The sequence below is a fragment of the Tiliqua scincoides genome, chromosome 1, assembly GCF_035046505.1.
Source record: "Tiliqua scincoides isolate rTilSci1 chromosome 1, rTilSci1.hap2, whole genome shotgun sequence".
NCBI lineage: Eukaryota > Metazoa > Chordata > Lepidosauria > Squamata > Scincidae > Tiliqua > Tiliqua scincoides.
In genome coordinates this window covers 84,811,137-84,834,966 of record NC_089821.1, presented here as the reverse complement: position 1 = coordinate 84,834,966, position 23,830 = coordinate 84,811,137, and the positions used below count along the sequence as shown (strand labels likewise).

The following is a 23,830-nucleotide window of genomic DNA, read 5'->3' as shown; positions in this document are numbered from 1 at the left end:
TTTACCTGGTGTCTGTAAAATAATTGGGTTATATATCCAATTATGCCCTTGAACTGTTGATCTTGGAGCCTACTCAAGAAAGATCCTTAAACTGAGAAGGACACAAAGGCAAAATAAAACTTTTGCAAAAGAAACATGAACTGATAATAGAGGGTGGGGAAGAAAGAAAATGAGAAGTGCATGGCTAAAACCAAGGCAAAAAATTTCTTTAAATATATCAGAAGCAGGAAGCCTACAAGGGTGGTGCTTGGACTGTTATATAATGAGGGAATAAAAAGGAAGTTTAAAGAGAATATAGATATTGCAGAGAGACTGGGTGAATCACTACAGAAGATAGGGCAGATGTCTGTGCTTAACTGACTTCAAGGGGAGAGACTGAAGAACTGAGTTGACTAGAAGTGGCATAAGAAATGCATGAGGTTCTAGATCATATTGGATGACAATGGATGAGGGTCTAGATCATATTGACAAGTTCAAGATTAAGGAATTATTGGGTGTAGACAGCATGCACCCAAGGTACTCAAATTGCTGATTTTCTAAGAAAATTCATCTTTTAAAGCAGCTTCCGTGCCAAAGAAGAAACCTCATGCCACACTGATAACACAGGCCAACACACATTTTGCTTCCTTAAACGTTACACTAATTCCTGGGTATATTTGGGGTGCCGATTCCAAAAATGGCATCCGTTTTACCCTATCTCGTCTAGTTTTGGAGACACGGCATAGTCTCTTTAGTGAATGGTTCAAGCAGCTTCCTCATGAGGAAGCCTACACCATGACTTCCTCATGAGGAACCTGCTTGAACCATTTACTAATGAGGCTATACTATATCTCCAAAACTAGAGAGGGCAAAACGGATGCCATTTTTGGAATCGGCACCCCAAATTCATATCAAACCACCATAAAGTTTGGGAAAAACTTTTCTGACCCTCAATTTTGTAGGCCCGTGTAATTTAAAAGTAAAGTAAAAAATATAATATTTTCCATCAGTTTAATGTCTGTTCTGGCTAAACTGGTGGAAAACATAACTAAATATAAAATTAGTAATTACACAGAAGAATAAGCCTTGCTGAAGGAGAATCAGCATGGTTTCCATGAAAGCCCTGCCTTTTAGAGTTATTCGAGTGTCAGTGGACATGTGGGTAGAAGCTGTCCAACTGACATTGTTTATTTGGACTTTCAAAACTTTTGACAAAGTTCCTTTCCAAAGGCTCTTCAGTAAAGTTACGGCCCAATCTTCTTTGCACACTGGTGACCTTGCAGGGATTCTGGTGCAATGCTCACCATATTCAAAGCCCATACAGGGAACACCACACTGGTGCAGCTCTCCCAGTAATGCTGATACAGCAATTCCCAGTAAGACATGCAGTGTCCACGGGAACTCCCACACAGCCCATATCATTGATTCTAGCTGATCAACTCTGGATTGTGTGTTTGAAAATTCCAGCCAAAAAACAATTTTGAGAAATGTCTAGATTTTAAAACTATGTAAGATAAGTTGACAGTAAACAAATTGCATGGGTCTTATTGAAACAGTACTTAAAATTAGAGTTTGACACACTGCTGAAGTCCCCCCCCCCCCCAAGAAGGTCAGATTGAGCTGCTGAAGATTTGTATTTATGTCAGCCCAACCAAGTAAAGAGCAAAGTCAGGCACAGTGTCTAAAAATCTATGACTCACAACCACCAGATCTATTCACTAGATCAGTGTTTCCCAAACCTCCAACAGCTGATGCATTTTTTCCCTCCTGAATTAAAATTGGACACATATGTCATCCTTGTACTTAATAAGACTGGAAAAAAGTTAGAGTGATCTGCCTTCAGAAGAGCCAAAAGTTTGCTTGCAACTTGGTTCAGGATTTGCTTCCTGATTAGAAAGAGGGAACCAGAACAGAAATGTGCAGAGATCCAATAACCAGCCTCTTACATCAGGAGTAAATTATTGATCGAATTGCACTAAGTGCCACTGGCGTTGCTAGTGGGGTGCGGGCCGCACCGGGTGACGCGCTGGGGGACACACAACGCGCCCTGGGGGAGGATGCACCAACTTTGCGGCGTAAGGCGTTACCCTGTCATGCCATACACCGTTGGATGTGGAATTCCCAGCGGAGTGCAATGCAAAAAACAGAATTGAAAGTGCTCCTTTCGTTCAAACGTTGTGGCCAAAAAACCGTAAGGAAAAATGCATGGAGCCCTATGAAAAGTGAAAGTGAGCCGTATCACGTGTTTACTCACGAATAGATGTACTTGCCACAGTCCGTCAGAAAGAGCAGACTGAGACGAATCCAAAGACACCAAAATGGTCCCGATCCAATGAATGCAGTCCCCCAAAAACACCCAAGAAGCTCCCCCCTCCCAGCTGCGACTCTGAGCCCGAAACGAAGCCATGTGGTTGCGTTTACTCGCAAGTAGGCGGACTTGCCTTAGTCAAGGCAGGCTGAGAGGACTCCAAAGAGGTCAGAATGGTCCTGATCCAATGAAAGCAGCCCCTAAAAACACGGAGAAGGAGCTCCCCCCTCCCAGCTGCAAGTCTATGGAGCCCTATGCCAAATGTCCAGATGCAGCCTCCCCCCCCCCCCCACTAAAAAGGACAAAAAAGTGGCTTGAACCGGTAAGGGGCATGTTTTCTATTTTGCACTTGCAAAGCCAGGTGGGTCTTTATCTTGATGTGCCTGAAATAGAAGAACTTTAAACTGAGCACTGGGGAGGGCTGGAAATCTCACTGATTCTTTTGGGGGGGTTGTTATTGCAGGCAGACTACAGAGTAAACCCCATTGACCACTATGGGACTTCAGAGTAGACATGCATAGGCTTGGGCTCACAGGCTGCAATCCTACCCACACTTTCCTGAGAGTAAGCCCCATTGACCACTATGGGACTTACTTCAGAGTAGATTCACTTGGTGGAACAGGACTGGTTCCCCCTTATTTAATTATTTTATTTTAATTTAATCATTTATAATTATTTATTTTAATTTGCTTGATGATGTCACTTCTGGCCATGACATCACTTCCAAAGGGTCCTGGATAGATTGTCATTCTAAAAAGTGGGTCCCAGTGCTAAAAGTTTGAGAAGTGCTGCAATAAGGTTTTAGTAAGTTGACATGGGGTGTGTGTGTGTGAGACTCTACAAGTTTTCAAAATCACTAAAATCAGAGTTTGGAGAAATAAGACATGTTATATATCAATAAGTCATGTTATATATAATAAGTCATGTTATATATCAATCAATGTGTAATTTCATGCAGAATGCAATGAAACAAACCACATTGAAATATCTGTATTCTAACAAAAGGTACAGCCAAAAATCCAGTGGGGGCGAGGCAATGGTACATCACCATGCCCACCTGGAGCGTTGTCCCGCCCACTACATGGGGTGACGTGCAGGCCTCCCGCACCAGATGACTCGAATCCTAGTGACGCCACTGCTCAGTGCAGAGATATCGCAGAATCATTCATCTTGAGTGGAGCTTGATTGGAAGGAAACAAAACTAGAACAGTGAATTTTACAGGGACACAGTGAGCATTCTTTTCTGTAAATGATACTGTGGCTCACAGGAACTTTCAGCTACTTAGGGCACAGTCTGAACCCACTTTCCAGCACCGACTTAAGGGCAATGCAGCTCCGAGGTAAGAGAACAAACATTCCCTTATTTTGAGGAGGCTGCCGTGATTGCCACCCGACTGCAGGATTCAGCACGTCCTATTGGCACAGCTATGCCTGTGCTGGAAAGTGGGTTAGGATTTGGGCCTTAGTAACTTTCTTGTGACACACTAGTAGTTGTCTTGTAGTACAACAGTGTGCTTGAAACCTAGTTTGGGAATTACTGAACTAGACATGTTATTCAGGAATACTGGGATCCAACAACATGTTTAGTAAATTATATTGTTTGGCATTTTTTGCAAATATGGAATATTTGTTAAATGATTGTATTGTATCCCATCATATTTGTGAGACACAAAATAGTGGGAATGATTTTCAATTCAGTTTTTGTAGCTTTGAATATGTTGATAGAAGAGCTGCCTGCTGATGTGGCAAGGTTTCCTTGATTTGGAAAGGCAAGCATGAATGACTCAGCAGATGGTTCTGGCATGGTTCAGCCTTCACACACACTAACACAGACAACTAAGTGACATTGACAGCCCATTCTGATGCATGTCTACTCAGAAGCTCCATTGCGTTCAATGGGACCTATCTCATGTAAGTGTGCATAGGACTGCAACCTAAGGAAGTTGCTAATGGGGTAACAAACAAAAGAAAGTAAAGAGCAAAGTTAAGGATTTAATTAAAACACCAGAATATAAGGTTGGTGGCAGCCCCTGTAAATCATTCATGAACAGCCATTGCTAATGTAAATAAAAAAAATAATGGATTGCAAAGCTGTCCACAAAAATCCTGTCCACACAATATTTCATTTTAGTTTTACTTTTTAATACTAAACTTTCATATTTCTCTGATTTCAGAGGTTGTTAGACCAGCTTCCTCCTTAATTTGAAAAGGGCTCAGTTCCTTTTCCTTCATCTTACTGATACGAAGGATTATATTATTGATTATAACATGCTGACCACTGAGGCCGAGACCTGACTAATCTCTCTTTTTCTCCCTGGTCCTGATGATCTGCCCCTTGCCTCCCAGATCTCCCAAAAGTGACTGGACATGTTCTCCCTGACATGACTTTGTCTTATCTATATTTGCCTATTTGCTCCCCCCCCCCCTCCTAGACAACATATTTACTTTGTTGTTTTGGTGCAGGCTCAGTGGCAATGTAATATAGAAATCTCCTAATTTTGCTTAGTTTGTTTCCCACCCAGCTCCCTACAGCTCCAGAATTTTCTCCTTGTTTCCAAGGAACTATGGTTTAGTATTGCAACTGCGCTAGTACTAGCCTGTAACTAATTGTAAATGAGCTGGTAACCTAGGTGTCAAAGTTAATCATGGTTAACAGTGGTTAGTGCTGATGCAGTTGTAATGCTCCACCATGGATAGCACTAAGCAGGAACAAATGGGTGAGTAGATGATATAGCAGAAGGCAGTGCACTAGGCACAGCAGCTTCTACACTTAGGAAAATCATGAAAATGCAGGCTAGCTATGACACATCGACCTGTCAACTCTCAGAGAAGAGTTTGAACTTGTAGGCAGTGTTCTGGCTTATTTCCTTGAAAAAAGCACCCCCTCAACCATTGGCTAGATTGCTACATTGTTCTGGAATGTCCACACACATAGCATGTCAGGAATGACCCACCAACACGGAGGATCTAGAAGTAGAAGGAGCTTAGTGCAAAAGGAGTGCATAGAAATGAGGGAAAGGTATTCCTGTGTTTTTCTTTTCTCAATTTTCTTGACTGGGGACAAGTATCTGGGACAGCATCTCAACATACATGTATCTATGCTGTGGCAGGAGAAGTGCACCAAGCTGAATTCAGTGTAAATAAACTTTCTGCATTTTTTTTTTCTGGCTTGCTGTATAAATAGTTGCTGCTGTTCTCCCTTCACGCCCTTATTCCTCTTAGGGCACAATCCTAACCTGGTCTACTCAGAAGTAAGTCCTATTTTGTTCAGTGGGGCTTACTCTCAGGAAAGTGTGGTTAGGATTGCAACCTTACTGTGATAATTGTGAAGTAATAACCCAGCTTGCTTTTAACAAGTTTAGTAATGGGATCTGGATGACTTTAAATAGTAAGATTCATGTTCTTGATCAGGGTGTCCAATCCTGGCCTGGGGGCCATTTGCAGCCCTCATGGACCCCCAATCCAACCCACAGGGAGCCCCTAGTCTCTAATGAGCCTCTGGCCCACCAATGACTTGCTGGTCCGATATGACCACTTTCAGCACAAGGGCCAACTGTTCAACTTCTCATATGAGCTGTGGGCCGAGGGTTCCCTCCACTGCTTGCTGTTTCACATCTGTGAACCTTGAGCTATCAGGAGACCTCCATTCATTCATATAAGTTCCATCTCTAATATATTAATGTATGTAAATTCAAATTTTTAAATGTAAATTAATTCTTTTTTCCCCAGCCCCCAACACAGTGTCAGAGAGCTGATGTTGCCCTCCTGCCAAAAGGTTTGGATACCCCTATTCTTGATCTTTTGGTCAAAAAATAGGGATTAAAGGTTGGAGGTGATAAGAGTGAATGGCATGGAGCTTTCAAATCAGATAGAGAATCCAACATTTGCTGCTCTCTGATTTTTACAGATATTGATACTGAAGGTTTTTCCAGTCACTCAGCTGCAGCCAGCAGAAATGCTGGCTGGTTGAGTGACATTTGAAAATAATTTCTATTTGAGATGCAATTCAAGCTGTAGAGCCAATCTTTCATCTCCTGTTTATGATGTGGTTCTTAAAGCATCTGCAGGAAATTGGCCAAAGTGATAATAATGAGGTCTTGGTTTTAAAAGGCTATTCTAAAATTTAAGGACAATATGGGCTCAGATTGCATTTTTAGTTCCTGTTGCTTTCTACCTCACAATCTCACATGATGATCTTATGCCTAATATGCAGTTAAATGTGTTCTGAATCATTCCTTTCTTCTAATTTGTTAGAAAAAGAAATGTATTGCTCATCCAGCATTCAAGAAATGAATGTCACACAGATTTCTTAAGTACATGACATTTATAAGAGCTCCGTAAGAGCCCAGTCCTATGCAGGACTGGGTTTTTTTCTACAAAGGGCTTTGCAACAATGGAAGAAGCTTCCAATATTGCAAAATGGCTGTCAGCAGAGTGCTGCGTGCTCCATCGGTGGCCATTTTAGGAGCACTGTGTGTTAGCTCTCTGCCCATGTTCAGCCAGAGACAAAGCTAACCTGTTGGTTTATGGAAAGTTGCAGGCAGCTGTGTTATGTAAAAATCCCCTTTTTCCTTTTAAGTTGTGATTTTTTATCTGGTTATAGGCCAAACTTCTCACAGGCCCAATTTCCAAAAACACTAGTCAAGCCACAAGCACATGGATTACACAACCCCCACTTCCCTGTAGGTCACTGTATGCATTGTATTGTTTTAAGAGATATATGCAAAAGTGTCTCCTGATCCAATCACTGTGTATGCAAAAAAGTCGGCATGCACCTCCGGAGGAAGATCGCCTATTCTTTGTATTGTCTCAACTCGATCACTGCTTAAGTACTCTATGCAAAGTTGAATTGCCTTCCTGAGCTGTTGTATTTACTGGTTATTGTGTAAGGTCCCCCAGGTAGGAAGCCAGCCATCAGACACATTGAATTTTGCTGATAAGGGACATCTGGACCCCAAACACCCTGGTGGGTGGCAGCTTTCCCCAGCTCAAACACCCTGGTGGGCGGTAGCTTTCCCCCAGCTCAGCGCCCAGCCCATTTCGGTCACAGCAAAAACCCTTTTAAGAGAGGGCTCCGGTCATGTGTTTTCTCTCTAACTATCTGGCGCCTGAACTCTTTCCCTTCTTTCCCCTCCTTATTTTTCCCCTTCTCTTCCCATCTTTAGTTAGCAGCTAGGATTTAGCAGATCAGGGACCCCTAAAATCCTTCCCTACAAATTTCCCTTTTCCTATTTCCTCGGATGCACCAAATACATCACATGCAACCACCATAAAGCTAGGTATACTTTTCAAGTACTAGAACCAAGAAATGTGCATTATGTTTTCCTCTGTGCTTGTGTAATAAAAATCTAATCTTGTATTAAAAGTTATCTTTCTCTCAGTCTCCTCTTTAAGCTAAAAAGGGAATTTCTCTGCATTACGCCATCTTGTTATCTAGCCTGCGATCCTGAAGTTCCAAAAAGGGTAGTGTACTAAGTCCCCTAAACCAAAACAGCCCTTTTGGTAACAGCTGAGTCCCAATGAGTCAGCAGAATTACTCTGCACCTGAGCCTGCCACACCCTAGTTAACAGGGCAGAATCTGATTGGATGCTCAGAGCACTTGAACCTCAGTCTGCAGCTCCACCAGTGCAGTAGGTGTTAAACTAAGATACTGCTGCGAGACTTTGATGAACTGATAACTGTGTGCGTTGTGAAAGACCTTGGACTAACTGACTGTGATTTGTGGATACTGATTTGGATAAGGTAAATCTGGACTGCTGTACTCTTTGTGTATGACCTGGACTGTATTTTGACTACTCTGTATGTGAAACTCCTTGCTCTAATATACATCAGCTACTTCTAAGGACTCTGTTGTGTCTACCTTTTTTGCACCCTGCTCTGCACTGGGACACACCCAAGGTTCCTCCTTTCTAATCCTAACCCTAAAGGGTGAGGTGACATCACTCCTTGTCCATAGCTGGAGCTGCCTAGCACCTAGTAAAAGCACCAAAACAGATGCTGTTCCTATCAAAAATGCCAATGCAGCTGTCTGTAACTTGTTATTCCATAAGCCGGGTGTCCATAACTCAGGGACCTAGTGTAATGGACCAGTGATTGCCAAAGAGTGTGCCATACAAGAAGCTAAGCGTACCTTGCAAAATTAAGCCACTACAGTGCATGCATCCATCACTTGATGTCACTTGGAGTGGAAATCCCCATTGTACACCAATTCCTCCTCCCACCTACCTTTTATCTGTGTCAATATATGGTAATTGATACCACTCCAAGAGATAAAGGAAGGATGTACTGGGATTCCCTGATGTGGCCTGCAGTACAGGGAGGAGCTTCAGGGAAGCTGTGTTCCTTGTAACTCCCTCCAGGGAGTGCATGGAGCTTTACCAGTGGCCACACAGGTGCAGCTGCAGAGCACCCATTGATGACATCACAGTCATCACTGAGTTCTGGAGTGTGGAAAGAAGCAGCTGCAAGGCTTACAGAGGCATCACCATTGCTCAGAATGCACAATGCAAAGGCCCCTGGGCTATCCTGTAGTTATAGAGTGTGTACCTAACCATTATTCTGGGAATTGGTTAAGACAATACTGTTTGCCTATGCATTTCATTGTGCAAGTACACCTCTCACATGCATGAGGAGAATGAATGCTTTTGTGTTCGTTGTATAACACAATGCATTATGCATGAAGTTGGGGAACTGTGGTTTAACAAATGAGAGTTGCCTATATGTGTTTTCTCAAAAGTAGGACCCGATGTGTTCAATGGGGCTTACTGTCAGGTAAGTGTAGGTAGGATTGTGATTCTAAGCAAACCAGGATATCAAACCATGATTTGATCTTGGTGTGACAACCTGCTTTGTTGATAACAGTACTTAGTAGTTGACAAACAAGAGTTTCCCAAGTTTATATGTAAAAGGAAGTTGCAGTTCATTATTAAACTGAAAGCAGAAGTGTTTAGTCTTCTCCTTTTGCTAGTGAGTGAGGGGAAGGGAGGAGCATGCAAACCCTTGCCACATGGCACTCAAGCATGTGTTACTTTAATCAGTAGGTTCCTACTGCACCCTCCTTAGGGCATTGCACAATAGAAGATACAGTCAACAGTACATCAAGGGCCATCAAGAAACAAGGTAATTGTCCAAGATGAGTTCACCCACAATAGCCTCTACGTAGTTCTATGAAGATTTTGTATATTAAAAGCTGGGTCACAGACCCTTAGTTGTTTTACTGCTTGTGGTTAGCACTTCTCTCTTACCCACTGGTGCTGTGTCAAGCACGCTCATTCCCTTCACTACCCAAGAATTGCTCTGCCAGCTGGCACCTAGGAGAGGTATCAGGCCCCTCTCTTTTTCTAGCCTTTCCTCTTCTTCCTTGTCCCTTCCCCCTCTGCCACAGCTCAAGTGGCCATTGAGCCATCTTTCAAGACTTACCCTTGGAGAGCAATATCGTCTCCCTTGCCTTGCTTCCTGCTCAGATCCTGTCTGAAGTGACTACCTAGCCTTTCCTGGATTTGCTTATCACATCCAGCTGCCTTTTTATGCACTTTTGAAGCAGGAGATCACTGTGTTTTGGAGAACTAGCCCCATGTTTCCTGCAACAGCGCAAGCCTCATTCCAGCAGATATGGCAAGTAACTTTGACTTTTGGAGCTCTTGACCACTGGCCCCCAAACACCAGTATCTTCAATGTGTCTAATGCAGTCAAAGTGATGACATGCTTAGTGTTTCTATCCTTCCTCCTTTGGTTTGGTGCAAGTGTTGCAAGTATGTTTTGGAATCCAGGACTCATTGGTCTCAGGGAGGGCAAGAAGTCAGTCTCAGACCTCCAATGCATGGTTTCTCTAAACAGAACTATCAGTGACTCAGGTTTAAGGTTTAGGTGTGTTTTGTGTGTGCATTTGTATTGCATATAATAAACCTTATCCTATTGCACCTATATCTTTGCCTTTTTCCTTATCTTATTTCAGTCTACTGAGTTGTGCCATGAGCTGCTGTACTCAGTCCTTGTACATGTTGTCATTTCCCCCCATGTGCACATCTTACATATGTCTTATAGCACACCAAGTAACACCTCACTCACATAAGTACAGGGGGAACCACTTACATCCAAGAAGCAATAATTCAAAATGGAGCTTCCAAATTACTACATGTATAGTCTGTTTGAAAGTGAGTGTAGGGCATGAGCCCTGATTGGCTCAAAGGGTCCTTTCACCTCTTCAAAGTATTGCATTTTAGGCTCACCAGTCTACCTGTTTCAAGAACCTTCCAAGCTCCTGATTAGTTCTATCCACTTGTGTATTGGAATTGTGGAAGATCTGGCGAGGAGGTAGATGTGGTGTCAGCAGTGACCCCTTTAAGGGTAAGGCCTGGGCATCCAGCAGAGTGTGCTGCACAGCTGCAGCCACTTGAAGGCAATAGGGCCCTCAGGGATATAAGAGCACCTGAGGCAGGAAGGGTGTGTGGGTTGGAGAAGGAGTGCAGGTTGGAGAGGAGATTGACTAACTTGGCTTATTGAATTTGGAATCTGACCTGTGACTTGGCTTATTGACTTTGATACTTTGACTGACTTTGTGACTAATGGACTACCTGAACAGGCTGTGGAGAGCTGGAGAGCTAAGGACTACTGCTATACCTGGAAGGGCTGCTGCCTTAGGAACTGGATCCCTGCAGTTTAAACAGGCAAGCTATCCTGGTGGTGGAGTCTAGCAGTACTGCTGTAGAGAACTGGGGCCATTGTTGGGGAAAGAAAGGGGAGCTAATTAGCTTAGAGTGGGCGTAAGTTCCCTAAGTGAGGCTTGGAGTGGGAATCTGGCAGAAGAACTTGTTGGTTGAGTTAGGAGAAAGATACTGTATGTAGCTTGGAGAACTGGCAAATGTTCATTGTAAAAATTCAAAAGTTGCTGCAGCCACTCGAACAAAGACAAGTATGTGGCAAAATCAGGTCTCAGATTGGCAGAGTAAACCTGGGGCCAAGGTCCTTTGTTTGTCCAAGCATACGTATTAAAATGTGATGGCAGGCCATTCCAGTTTCATGCCATGCATGTTGGGGACAGATGGAATCTGCATAAGCTGCAGTCACCTTTGGAGAATTCTGTGTTCCATGTGGCTTTATTAAGGAGGAGGAAGCAGGAAGGAGGAAAAGGAAAAATGACTTTGTAACCATGTCTGGGTTTCATGCTCTACTGGCATTAATCTGGGCCCAAACAGTGAAAATAGGGGAGTTCTGCAACACATTTTTAGCATTATATATGACCAGGCCAATATGTTGCTGAAAATACAGAATTTTCTGATCACAGAGAGGGAAATTACATATAAAGATCAGAAATGTTTAGATAGTTTTCTCCCCACAAAAATATTGGAACTCAGAAAGGGCTGTTGTGGTTTTCCTTCAGCAGACCAAAAGCCTTGCAACTGAATTTCCAATACTTCTTACAGGAATAACGTGCCTGTTGGATACTGACTGCTTGTACACAGGGCACATGCAAAGTGGGTTGTGATGTTCTTTTTTTTATTTCTGCAGCAGTGTGCTGCAAGCTGAAGTTATTGCTCAGTATTTCACAACCAGCATTGTGGAATTGTTAGCAGAAATTTTAAAAAAATTCCTCTTGGTTGATTGGTTAAGAAAGGAGTGAGTAAGGAATACCACAATCATTTTTTAAAACAGTAAATTAGCCAGCTATAGTCTCCATACATTTAAGATTGCAAACCAACACAGGAAAGAAAAAAAGTTTGTCCAGAACAATTTTGTGCCCAGGTCAGTTGCCCTCATATTTGTGTAAAATGCAGAATTTTGGCTAAGTTGCTGGAATGTTTAGTACAAATAGTGTACGAAAGGCTGACATGTGCTTCCATTGCCTTATGTAAACATAGCCTTCTTTATTGTTAAAACATCCCTCCCCCCAGCCCCATGACTTCTTCATATGTGTTGGGCCACTGAGAAAACAGTGGGGCACAGGGGGTGGGGGGTAAGGAGAATAGCATCAAACAATTGCTATTTATTTATTGTTTGCTATTTAATTATTGTTTAATGCCAATAAAGGTTTATGGAATGCATCAAACAATGCCAGTGGTCTCTGTGGTCTCAACTGAAGATATTCTTGGCATTTATATATATTTATATGATACAAAGGTTCCAACTGTATAAATGTTATCTGTATAATAACCTAATAGCATGTGGTTAGCTTTCCAATATTCATCTATGACTCTGGTATTCTACACAACTTACAATCTTTCTTTCATTGTCATTGTCATTCAATAAGTCTCACTTCCAATGGGACAATTTATTCAGTATAACAAACTATGTGTTATAAGCCAGCGTTTAAAGCTTTGTGATTACTTCTGCCAGCCCAGATGTTTTACATCCCCAGACTCCGGTGAATGTCATTATTAAGGTCACCTCATTTTGTATCATGAAACTCTGAAAGTAGAACTGTCCTGCCTGTTCAGTATCTTTATTTATTTGACTCCCTCACTTTCTGTTTTCATGACCATTGTTTTACTCTTTTTCAAAACATATTTAAGAGGACAATGACACCTGCGTTAAACAAATACCACTTGCATTTAATGTTCTACCCATATTATCTTTGCTGTTCACTTCACTACCTAGTGCGTCATTAATAGGAATGTGCATTTGTTTTTGAATGAATGAGAAAAATGAAGCAAATTTGGACCATTTGATTTCTTTTCTTTTTTCCAAAATGAACACTTACAAAACCAAATGGAAGTCTGAATGAAGCAATGAGCTGACACCATTTATGTTGTTCTGGGCACAATCCTAAGCAGGTCTACTCAGAAGTAAGTCCTATTGTGTTCAATGGGACTTACTCTTGGGAGGTTAGGATTGCAGCCTCAGACCTGTAATTTTTGTTGACGGGGTGTATCTTGAAACATGGCACCCATGGAAGGCTTTAAAAAAATATATATACTTAGAACAAAGCAGAAATTCTTTTCATTGCCACCATTTTTTCATCACAGTACCTCAGACAGCAGTGAAGTAGTCCAGGTTGCTGTGGTGAAAAAAAATGTGGTTCCTCCTCCCCTATGTTCCATGATGCTGGGGCACTGTGGTGAAAAATGGCAAGTGCTGGAAAAGGCATCTGCTGCCAGCACCAGCTTTAAAGTTTAGCAAAAGTTAAATAAATAAACAAAAAAATGTAAAAGCATGCCACTGCTGCTTCACTACAAAGAATGCCCCCTTTAAAAAAAAAAATGGTGTGAGCTCTAAAACTAATGCCAGCATGCACCTCAGTCCCTCAACATTGTACACTTCACCGTCCACTTCAGCCCCCACATTTTGTAAAGTGTCCAGTGGGGAGAATCTTCCCAAGAGCCACTTCACCTAGCCACTTTGTGGCTAGGGAAGAAAATGGTGGCAGATCTCTGGCCCCAACCTTTTTCATAAGCACTTTCTTCAGAATGTTCATAGAAAACTACAGTGATGGTGGTGGTGAAGCTGAAGCATGAAGACATAAAGTTCCCCTCGCCCATATCCTCTTCTCTAACATTCAACACACATTCATACAACAGGGTGTGTGAAAGGAGGATGGGGTAGTCAGATACGGCTAGCAGGTTGGAGCTGGCAAGCATGGGCATCCCCCTCTAGCAAGTGGTTCAGCTGGCTTCATGATGGGGTGCCCCAAAGCTATATACCAGGCATGCATATCAAAAGCATGATGAATCACTTTGCTTAGAAAAGGCAGGTCTGTCCTGTTTAGATAACACTGCTACAGTTATTAAAATATAGGGTATGTCACAGCAAATTTTCTTAAAAATAGACCAGTTCCCACCTCACTGTAACCTTAAATATATCCAAGATAATGGATTTAGATATTTTAAAGCTTAATAGCCCCTAACTTGAAAGCCCTCCACAACTGCATCTGAAAAGGCTCCCATGCCTCATATTGGTATTTCCAGTGCCAAGTCCACAGCAGGTGCTTCTGTTCATAACCATGTATACTTGATGCAAGCAGACTCGTGTATTGCTCCTAGGGAGTACAGAAAGCAGTGCTTATTTGTTTTCTGATAACCTGAGGAAGGAAATGCCTCTGCTGCTGTAAAGGAAGAAAGCAAGCATATCACTTTATCCAATAATGGGAATGTGTTTGCTACCAGCAATTGTAGGGTGGCAGTATAAAAGGAAAAAGACTTCATTTCGGAATAATTCCAAAGAGACTCCTGTGGGAGGAAAAGATTTATAGCATTTCTTTTATGCAGCCAGGGTGAAATGTCATACTTGGCTCAAAGGATGATTATAGTTGATATCATTTATGATTTACTGTGTTTTAGAAATGTTCCTCAGATGGATGAATTTTAAAGCATATTTTCCCCTTTAAAACATAAATAAAAACACCTAACACTTTGAAAATGGACATTCTTGGTGAGCCTTTTGTGGTCTCCATCTTCAGCCTCTATTGAGTGTCCAGTATAGTAAGTTATATACCATGTTCATAAGAGCTTACCGGCCTTACATTATGTACTTTAGAATAGTTATATTAATTAGTGACAAGGTTATGCCCTTCTTCCCACACAAAAGAAACACAGAGTTGTCTCAGGGTAAAGATTACATTTCAAGCCCTCAGGATTAGTGATCTTTACTCATTTCATGTTAATTATATTCCCTGTGCCACAACTACAAGACACTACCACAAAATTTCCATTGAAGGACAAGAGATTACAGGTGCATCCCAGTGTGTCAGATGCAGCCCATCAGAATGAAACCTACTTACTTCACAAGGTCCTTATGACATCAAAAAAACTACTTGCTCCTTGGAAGAGCAGCATGCAAAGGTAGCAAATAAGGGAATACTGTTGTTGGCAACATTCAGTCTCGAAAGACTATGGTATCGCGCTCTGAATGGTGGTTCTGGAACAGCATCTAGTGTGGCTGAAAAGGCCAATTTGGGAGTGACAATCCCTTCCACACTGGGAGCAAGTGCAGTCTGTCCCTGGTCTGGCTCCCTGGCTAAGGGCCTGCCTTCTTTGCCTCTTTGCCTCAGACTGTTGGCCAAGTGTCTCTTCAAATTGGGAAAGGCCACGCTGCACAGCCTGCCTCCAAGCGGGCTGCTCAGAGGCCAGGGTTTCCCATTTGTTGAGGTCCACTCCTAAGGCCTTCAGATCCCTCTTGCAGATGTCCTTGTATCGCAGCTGTGGTCTACCTGTAGGGTGCTTTCCTTGCACGAGTTCTCCATAGAGGAGATCCTTTGGGATCCGGCCATCATCCATTCTCACGACATGACCGAGCCAACGCAGGCGTCTCTGTTCCAGCAGTGCATACATGCTAGGGATTCCAGCACATTCCAAGACTGTGTTTGGAACTTTGTCCTGCCAGGTGATGCCGAGAATGCGTTGGAGGCAGCGCATGTGGAAAGCGTTCAGTTTCCTCTCCTGTTGTGAGCGAAGAGTCCATGACTCGCTGCAGTACAGAAGTGTACTCAGGACGCAAGCTCTGTAGACCTGGATCTTGGTATGTTCCGTCAGCTTCTTGTTGGACCAGTTACATATCAATGCCAGGAATATAGACAACCACTTCTTAGGGCACTAGTATGTTCACACTGTCCTCCATCCATGTAGCAGTGGAGGATAAACAGCAGGTTGTGAGATTACCACTGGCTGCCAGTTTGCTTCCAGAATAAATTCAAAATACTGATTTTAACATTTAAATGCCTTCAGTAGTCTGCCACATAGGTACGTAACGATCTGCCTCCTCTGCACAAACCTGCCTACCAGCTGAGATCCTCTTTAATGGCTCTTCTCTGAGTTACCCATCTTCAAAGTCTATGCAGGTGGTTACTAGAGAGAACATCTGGTGTTGTGAACATAATGAAGTGCCATTAAAGAACAAATTAGAGAACTCTTGAGGCCAAGCCACATATTATGTGTAATGTATGCTTTAGCCTTTTTTCTGGCTTGTGTATTAAATACAGGGCGCAATCCTATCTTGTGCTGGAACAGGCAAGCCAAGAGGCTTGCAAGCCAAGAGGCTAAGTTTGCAGACGACACCAAACTTTTCTGAGTGGTGAAGACCAGAAGTGATTGTGAGGAGCTCCAGAAGGATCTCTCCAGACTGGCAGAATGGGCAGCAAAATGGCAGATGCGCTTCAATGTCAGTAAGTGTAAAGTCATGCACATTGGGGCAAAAAATCAAAACTTTAGATATAGGCTGATGGGTTCTGAGCTGTCTGGGACAGATCAGGAGAGAGATCTTGGGGTGGTGGTGGACAGGTCGATGAAAGTGTCGACCCAATGTGCGGCGGCAGTGAATAAGGCCAATTCTATGCTTGGGATCATTAGGAAGGGTATTGAGAACAAAACGGCTAATATTATAATGCCGTTGTACAAATCTATGGTAAGGCCACACCTGGAGTATTGTGTCCAGTTCTGGTCGCCGCATCTCAAAAAAGACATAGTGGAACTGGAGAAGGTGCAAAAGAGCGACTAAGATGATTACGGGGCTGGGGCACTTTCCTTACGAGGAAAGGCTACGGCGTTTGGGCCTCTTCAGCCTAGAAAAGAGATGCCTGAGGGGGGACATGATTGAGACATACAAAATTATGCAGGGAATGGACAGAGTGGATAGGGAGATGCTCTTTACACTCACATAATACCAGAATCAGGGGACATCCACTAAAATTGAGTGTTGGGCGGGTTAGGACAGACAAAAGAAAATATTTCTTTACTCAGCGTGTGGTCGGTCTGTGGAACTCCTTGCCACAGGATGTGGTGCTGGCGTCTAGCCTAGACGCCTTTAAAAGGGGATTGGACGAGTTTCTGGAGGAAAAATCCATTATGGGGTACAAGCCATGATGTGTATGCGCAACCTCCTGATTTTAGAAATGGGTTAAGTCAGAATGCCAGATGTAGGGGAGGGCACCAGGATGAGGTCTCTTGTTATCTGGTGTGCTCCCTGGGGCATTTGGTGGGCCGCTGTGAGATACAGGAAGCTGGACTAGATGGGCCTATGGCCTGATCCAGTGGGGCTGTTCTTATGTTCTTATGTTAGGCTTGCGCTGTATTCTGCGCAGGATAGTGGCCATAAGTGGCTCAGCCAGAGGCAAGGGGAAACTTTCCCTCTTACCTCCAGGTAAGGGCCGCTGGCCCCTATGGGTCTTCTTGGACTTGTGCCACCGCCCACCGCCCGCCCTCCCACTGCCCAGGAACACCTCCCTCTCGCCTCCTCTCTGCCTCCCCCTGACCTACCTTTGCTGCTTGCGTCAGCCCAGCAAGCCTCAGTGACGAAGCTGCTATGGAGGCTGGATTCAGTCTCCATGTGTCGGCGCATCTCCATGCATTGGCATTGCTTCCTCCTGAGGAGGCGCAAACGTGCCTTACGGCACGTTTTCAACCCTTCTGGGTCGGCAGAAGAGACTTGTGCCAGCCCAACTCATTTCCAGGATTGTGCCCACAAACAAACAAACAAACACAAAACTATAATCTATAGTGGCAAAACAGCAAAGGGTTCAGAAGTTTTTCTACTTTGCCCCTACAATAGGAAAGTGGTATGCTGGAGGCACGGGGGTGATTCTGATCAGAAAGGAACAGAAAGCACAGTAGTAAAGCCTACTTATTTTCACATTTTCACACATGTGGTTACCTCCACATGTGGTTTCATCACATTTTGGACCCGTGGCATGCTGTTTAATACACTAAGAAAAAAGAGGCCAAACTTGTAAAACACTTAACATGTAGCTTGGCCTTCAGAGATGTTTGCCTGGTACCATCTTAGGGCGCAATCCTAACCAACTTTCCAGCACTGGCATAACTGTGCCAGTGGGGCATGTGCTGCATCCTGCAGTTGATGGGTACTCTTGGAGGCCTCCTCAAGGTAAGGCAATGCTCGTTCCCTTACCTCAGAGTTGCATTGCCCTTATGTTAGTGCTGGAAAGTTGGTTAGGATTGCAGCCCCAGTTATCTTTTCTTTCCTCCACGTATCCAAAATATAGATTCAACAGAAATGTGTAGCTATTCTTTCTGTCAGTGTCTAGTTTCTACATACTTTCACAGAAGACAGATGGCCATTTTCTGCCCACTCAGAATCTATAAGTGATAATGCAGGTATGGGATGACTCCCACCCATGTGGCTTCTCTGCTATTATACAGTACTTATTGGCATCAAAGCATCCTCTTTATCTGCAGATTTGGAACCCATGGATTTGACCCACCATGAGTTCTGAACCCTGTCTGGATGACCCACACAGGACTTCCTGGGCATGATTGGAAGCATCTTCTGGTAGCATCCAAGATGCTTTCTGAGACCTGGGAAGGATATGCATTGCCTCTCCGGGCCTCTGAAAGCCCCAAGAAGGGGTCAGAAAGGCACTTCCGATTTTTGCAAAAACAAACCTTTCCAACAAAAAAGTGCCTTTCCAATACCTCTGGGCTTGACTAGAAGTTGCTTTTGGTTGTGTCCGGAGGTCCTATTGGACCCCACCCCATTACTTGTGGGTTTTGTTATCTGGGAGGGGGTCCAGAAATGGATCCCTCAATGATACCAAGGTGGTATCAAGAGCCAGGGTGGTGTAGTGGTTTGGGAGGTGGACTTAGACCTGGAAGATCCAGGTTCAAATCCCCCCTCAGCCACAAAGCTTCCTGGGTGACCTTGGGCCAGTCACTTTCTCTCAGCCTCACCTACCTCACAGGGTTGTTGTGAGGGCAAAAAGGTGGGGAGCAGCTGTGTACACCGCCCTGAGCTCTTTGGAGTAAGGGCGGTATAAAAATGTGAAAAATAAATAAAAAATAAATACCATGGTCCAACCTATATAAAGATTTTTCCTTTCTACTGTTTGGAAACAGAGGCTTGTCTGTACACATGATACTCTATCTGGACCACTACAGTTACGTTTTTAGTAAGGGCCAAACTTATGTGTTATTAACCCTGGTGGGCTTAGTTTTTCTTTAGTCAATAGCATCCAGATCAAAATTGTTTGTGAACTGAGACCATGGCAAATGGGGATAGGAGGGTAATTATCTCTTCCATGGTTCCAATCCTCAAGGTGGCCTGATCTGACTGCTGTTTATCCTGGGGGGGGGGGGTTCCCTTGGTATAAAAGGTAAAATCTTTTCCATGTTTGAATATCAGTCATTTTGCTCCCCAGAAAAAGTCAGTAGTCAACAAAAGTAAACCTATATAGCTCTAGCTTGTGCAATTTTTCTATTTATATGTGGTAACCAAATATATTTGCTGTGGTTCCTTGAGTAAATAAAGCTGTCACTATAAAGTGTAGTCAAAGATAAATACTACAGGGAACCTGAGGGTTGGGCACAAGGCAACGCCTAGATTCTCTCAAAATGCTTCATAGAAGACTGTAATGGCTGCTTCCGAGACATTATAAAAGTTGGTCGGTTGCAGTTTGTACCAGTTATTGAAGAACTAAAGTGTTCAAAACAGCAGTGTCAAACACAAGACCTGTGGGCTGGATGGTGGCCCCTGAAAGCAATTTCTCCAGCCCCTGTTATAACTGAACTCTTCCAGCATGATAATTGGGCTCTCTCATATGAAATTATGAACAAGATATGCACATTTTCTCTTCTGCCATTTGCAGCTAGTGTGTTTCTATGTGAGAGCAAAGTGCTTATTTCTGGTTATCATCTGCTTAATGACATCACTTCCTGTTTAATGATGTAACTTCTGGCCCTCAGCAGGCACCATGAATACTATTCAGGCCACTATATGAAATGAGTTTGCTATCCCTATATTAGAAGATACATTGTTGGATCTTCATATATGTGAGCTGGGTACACACCTTCTCAGAACTATTATATACAACATTGACCAGGATACAAAGGTCTGTGAATGGATCTTTGCATTAGCATCTGAGTGACTTCTAAGCTATGTTGGCACAGCTTTTTCCAGTGTTGCACTAAGTGTCCGTGGTGCATCTATTGGTGGGCAGACTTCTATGCCAGCAGAGCTGTTATTGTGCCAGCCTCTGTGATGCGCCCAGGGCTGCAGTGGCACCAAAATGGCTGCCACTGCATCCTGTTGACGTCAGGCAGCCATGGGTGGCTACTGACATCTCCTCAGGCCTTCCCCCGAGTAAGGAAAATGGCCCCGCAATGGGTCTGCTCAACTCTGCACTGTCTAAATAGGGGGGGAAGTGTCAGTTTTCCCTAAGTGGAAGACAGATATTCAATCTATCGATGTAGGACTTTGGATCTGGTGGAGCTGAACTCCGCTGGTCCTGCCCCCTCCTGCCCTGCTTCCTTCCCCCACCCTCCCTGCCCTGGCTTTCTGTTCCACTGCTCAGTGCTCTCATGGAGTGCCAGGAGGCATCCAGCCAGCCTACGACAGGCACAGGCCCAGTGTGGGCTTGGGCCAAGCCTGCTCCAGTGCTGGGCTGGCACTGGTTGCTGGGCTGGGCTGGCACTGACTGCCACAGGCATGCCTTGTGGCATGATTGCGACAGTGCATGCTGGTGCGTTGTTTAGGATTGGGCCCTACAACTGTGGAGTCACTTGAAGCAAGTTGAGTGGGTTTGCGTAAGCAAGACAGAGACAATTCCATGGACCACAGGTGGTTTGCGAGATCCTAAGAAGTGATCTACAAGATCTCTTGGGGAAAATAAAATCACCTTTGATCACTTCTAGTGTCTCAGAAAGCAAGAAATCTTCCACAGACAGACCACCAGAGAGAGCAGAGAACGGACTGCCTGCAGCCACAGTCACTGGAGTGTCAGCTGTGGCAGTGGATGGTCTGTTCCCCATCCTCTTGGATAGTCTGTGGGTGAGTACTCAAGAGATGGACCATCAGATAGGGTGGAGACTACACTGCCTACAGCCGCACGTGGTACACAAGGATTCCAATTTTTTCATAGTGGTCCACAGGCTCCTAAAGGTTGGGAACCACTGGTCTGAGGAAATCAGCAGCGGCATTCCTAAACGGAGAAGTAGCTCTGCGGCAGCAAAGAAAAGGGGGCCTTGTGACAACTTAAAAACGAACACCTTTAGCCCTAAAGCACAAATTCTATGCCATCATTTCAACTTTTGGTAGGAAGAAGGAAAGTGATGGACCATCCAGAAATAGACCAATTCTAAAAAAACATAAGAACATAGGGCGCAATCTTAATCCCTTATGTTGGTACTTTCCAGCATTGGCATAGTGGTGCCAATGGGCCCTGTGCTGCATCCTGCAGTTGGGTGACACTCACGGAGGCCTCCTCAGAGGAAGGGAATGTTTGTTCCCTTCCCTCAGAGCTGCATTGCCCTTATGTCAGTGCTGGACAGCACTGACCTCAGGGGTTAGGATTGGGCCCATAAGTACATAAGAAAAGCCCAGTTGATCAGGCCAAAAACCCATCTAGTCCAGCCTCCTGTATCTGACAGTGGCCCACCAGATGCCTCAGGGAGCACACAGACAATAGGAGACCTGCATCCTCGTGCCCTCCCTGGCATCTGGCATTCAGAGGTATGCCACTTCTACAATCAGGAGGTGGCATCAAGGCTTTAGCCTGTGATGGATATTTCCTCCAGACATTTGCCCAATCCAATCCCCTTTGAAAGGCACCCAGCCCAGATGCCATCACCACATCCTGTGGCAAGCAGTTCCGCAGGGTAACATTATGGGAAGAAGTTTCACCCAACAACAAAAGAAAGGGAGCTGCTCCAGAGCAAATGTGTATACAACTGTGCTGTAAGAGCGAGGAGGCGGGGCTTGGAGAAGAAAACGGGAGGGGGGGTGAGTGAGTGAAATGAAGCGCCGCCTTGCAGACTGCCCGCTTCGCTTCTTCACACCCACTCGCTTCCTGAACAAGCGCGCGCCACCGAATGTTTCGGTTTGCGCGCCCGCCCGCCGCTTTTCCCCCCTCTTCCTGCGTCCCGCCCTCGCCCGCGCACAGAGAGAGGGAGGGACGAGGCGGCCATCTTGGGCTCGCTCGCTCGCCGGGGCTGTGCGTGTGTGAGCGAGGAAGGGGGCGGGAGTGACTGGCGGGCTGTGGCTCCTTTGCGGAAGTGGGTGGCCTCGCTCCCCCCCCGCCCGGTCGTGGAAGGAGAAGCGAGAGCCGGGCCCCTGTCGCACCTTCGCTCAGCGCGTCTCGACCCGAGGAGGATGGCAGGGCGGCTCCCGGCCTGCGTGGTGGACTGTGGCACCGGGTGAGCGGATGAATGGGCGAGCGGGGAGGGGGGGCTGCCTGACAGGCGGCTCCCGGGCGGAGGGCGAGGCTGCAGCCTCCCTGCAGTTGGCGCTGGAGTGGCTGGTGGGCGGGGGGCTCAGCTCCGGGTCTTCGCTCGCCCGCTGCTCCCACCAGCCTCAGCCGCCTCTGCCTCCTTCCTGCGCACCCCCCACGCCCCCCGCAGATGTAGCCTTCAACTTGTGGGGTTAGGCAGGGGAAGGCCGGGGCCGCAGCCCTGTCCACACTTACCTGGGAGTAAGCCCCATTGACCTCAGTGGGGCTTGCTTCTGAGTAGACATGCATAGGCTTGGGCTCTAAGGCCGCAGCCCTGTCCACACTTACCTGGGAGTAAGCCCCATTGACTGCAATTGGGCTTGCTTCTGAGTAGACATGCATAGGCTTGGGCTCTAAGGCTGCAGCCCTGTCCACACTTACCTGGGAGTAAACCCCATTAACTACAATGGAACTTACTTCTGAGTAGGCATGCCTAGGATTGGGCTCTACCAGTTTTTTTTTCCTGGTTGGATTTGGACCAGGCTCTCCCTCGTCTTTCTTTAGACATCATCCACCTTCGGAAATGTGACTTTGTGGGAGGAGTAGGGAAGGGGAGTTACACCCTAAAAACATAGTTTTCCTCCCCTCACCTTCCCGTTTTTTAAATATGTATAATTGGTTCATTCTCCCCTCATTCCTGTGGTTTTGTCCGTCCTGTCCCCCAAGTGGGGATACCTTGTCTTTCCATCATAAAGTCATTTGGGTGATAACTGTAAAAATTTGCCTTCATTGTTTGATTGTAGGAGAATTGAACATCTTCTCTCTGCTTAAAGAAAACCTGCATTTTCACCCTAAAATCAGCATTTTCTTTTTATTTTTGGAGAGCTTGTTATACTTATCAATATAGTCATATTTGTGCAGGAATTGTCCTGCTTGGCTCCTTTAGGAAGCACCGCTTACTGATTTCTGTGCAGATTTTTCTATGAGTATTTCTTTGGTTTCGGCATGGAGTTGAGATCAGGGTGGACCCTAATCATGCTTTGAAAATCTATATAATTGTTTTTTAAAAAAAGAAATCGAAAACCAAACCAGAACCCTGGGTTGCTTCTTTATCCTGTGAAGACATATATTTGAATATTGGTTTAATTGTGCAATGCCTTGATTTTCCCATATGTGTCATTTATTCAGTGTTACTTCTCTCCGTGTGGGAGAAAAAAAAAAGTCCAGCCCTCTCTAGTGAGCAAGCGCAGAGGAACTTCCTTAGTTTTGTCAAAGGCTCTTCCTCCTTTCAGGCTTTATACCTTATAAGGCAGTTTTCAGTGTCAAACCTGAACCAAATCCTTTTTAGAAACCGCTTTTCTTATTTAGCAATTACCGGTTGGTGATAAGAAAGAAAATAGCGATGTTTGGTGCCTCAGTGTGCTTAATTAAAAGAGCTTTACAGAATAGTTGCAGAGAT

General features: G+C 44.6%; 1 protein-coding gene across 1 annotated transcript in view; it reads left to right on the top strand.

The window, feature by feature from the left end:
* Positions 1 to 22,133: 22,133 nt before the first annotated feature.
* LOC136656124 (actin-related protein 3) overlaps positions 22,134 to 23,830 on the top strand; it is a 43,219-nt gene continuing 41,522 nt past the window's right edge. The window contains exon 1 of the mRNA XM_066632981.1: positions 22,134 to 22,357. Coding sequence (XP_066489078.1) covers positions 22,314 to 22,357 — 44 coding nt within the window. The 5' untranslated portion in view covers positions 22,134 to 22,313. The remainder of the gene's footprint in view (positions 22,358 to 23,830) is intronic.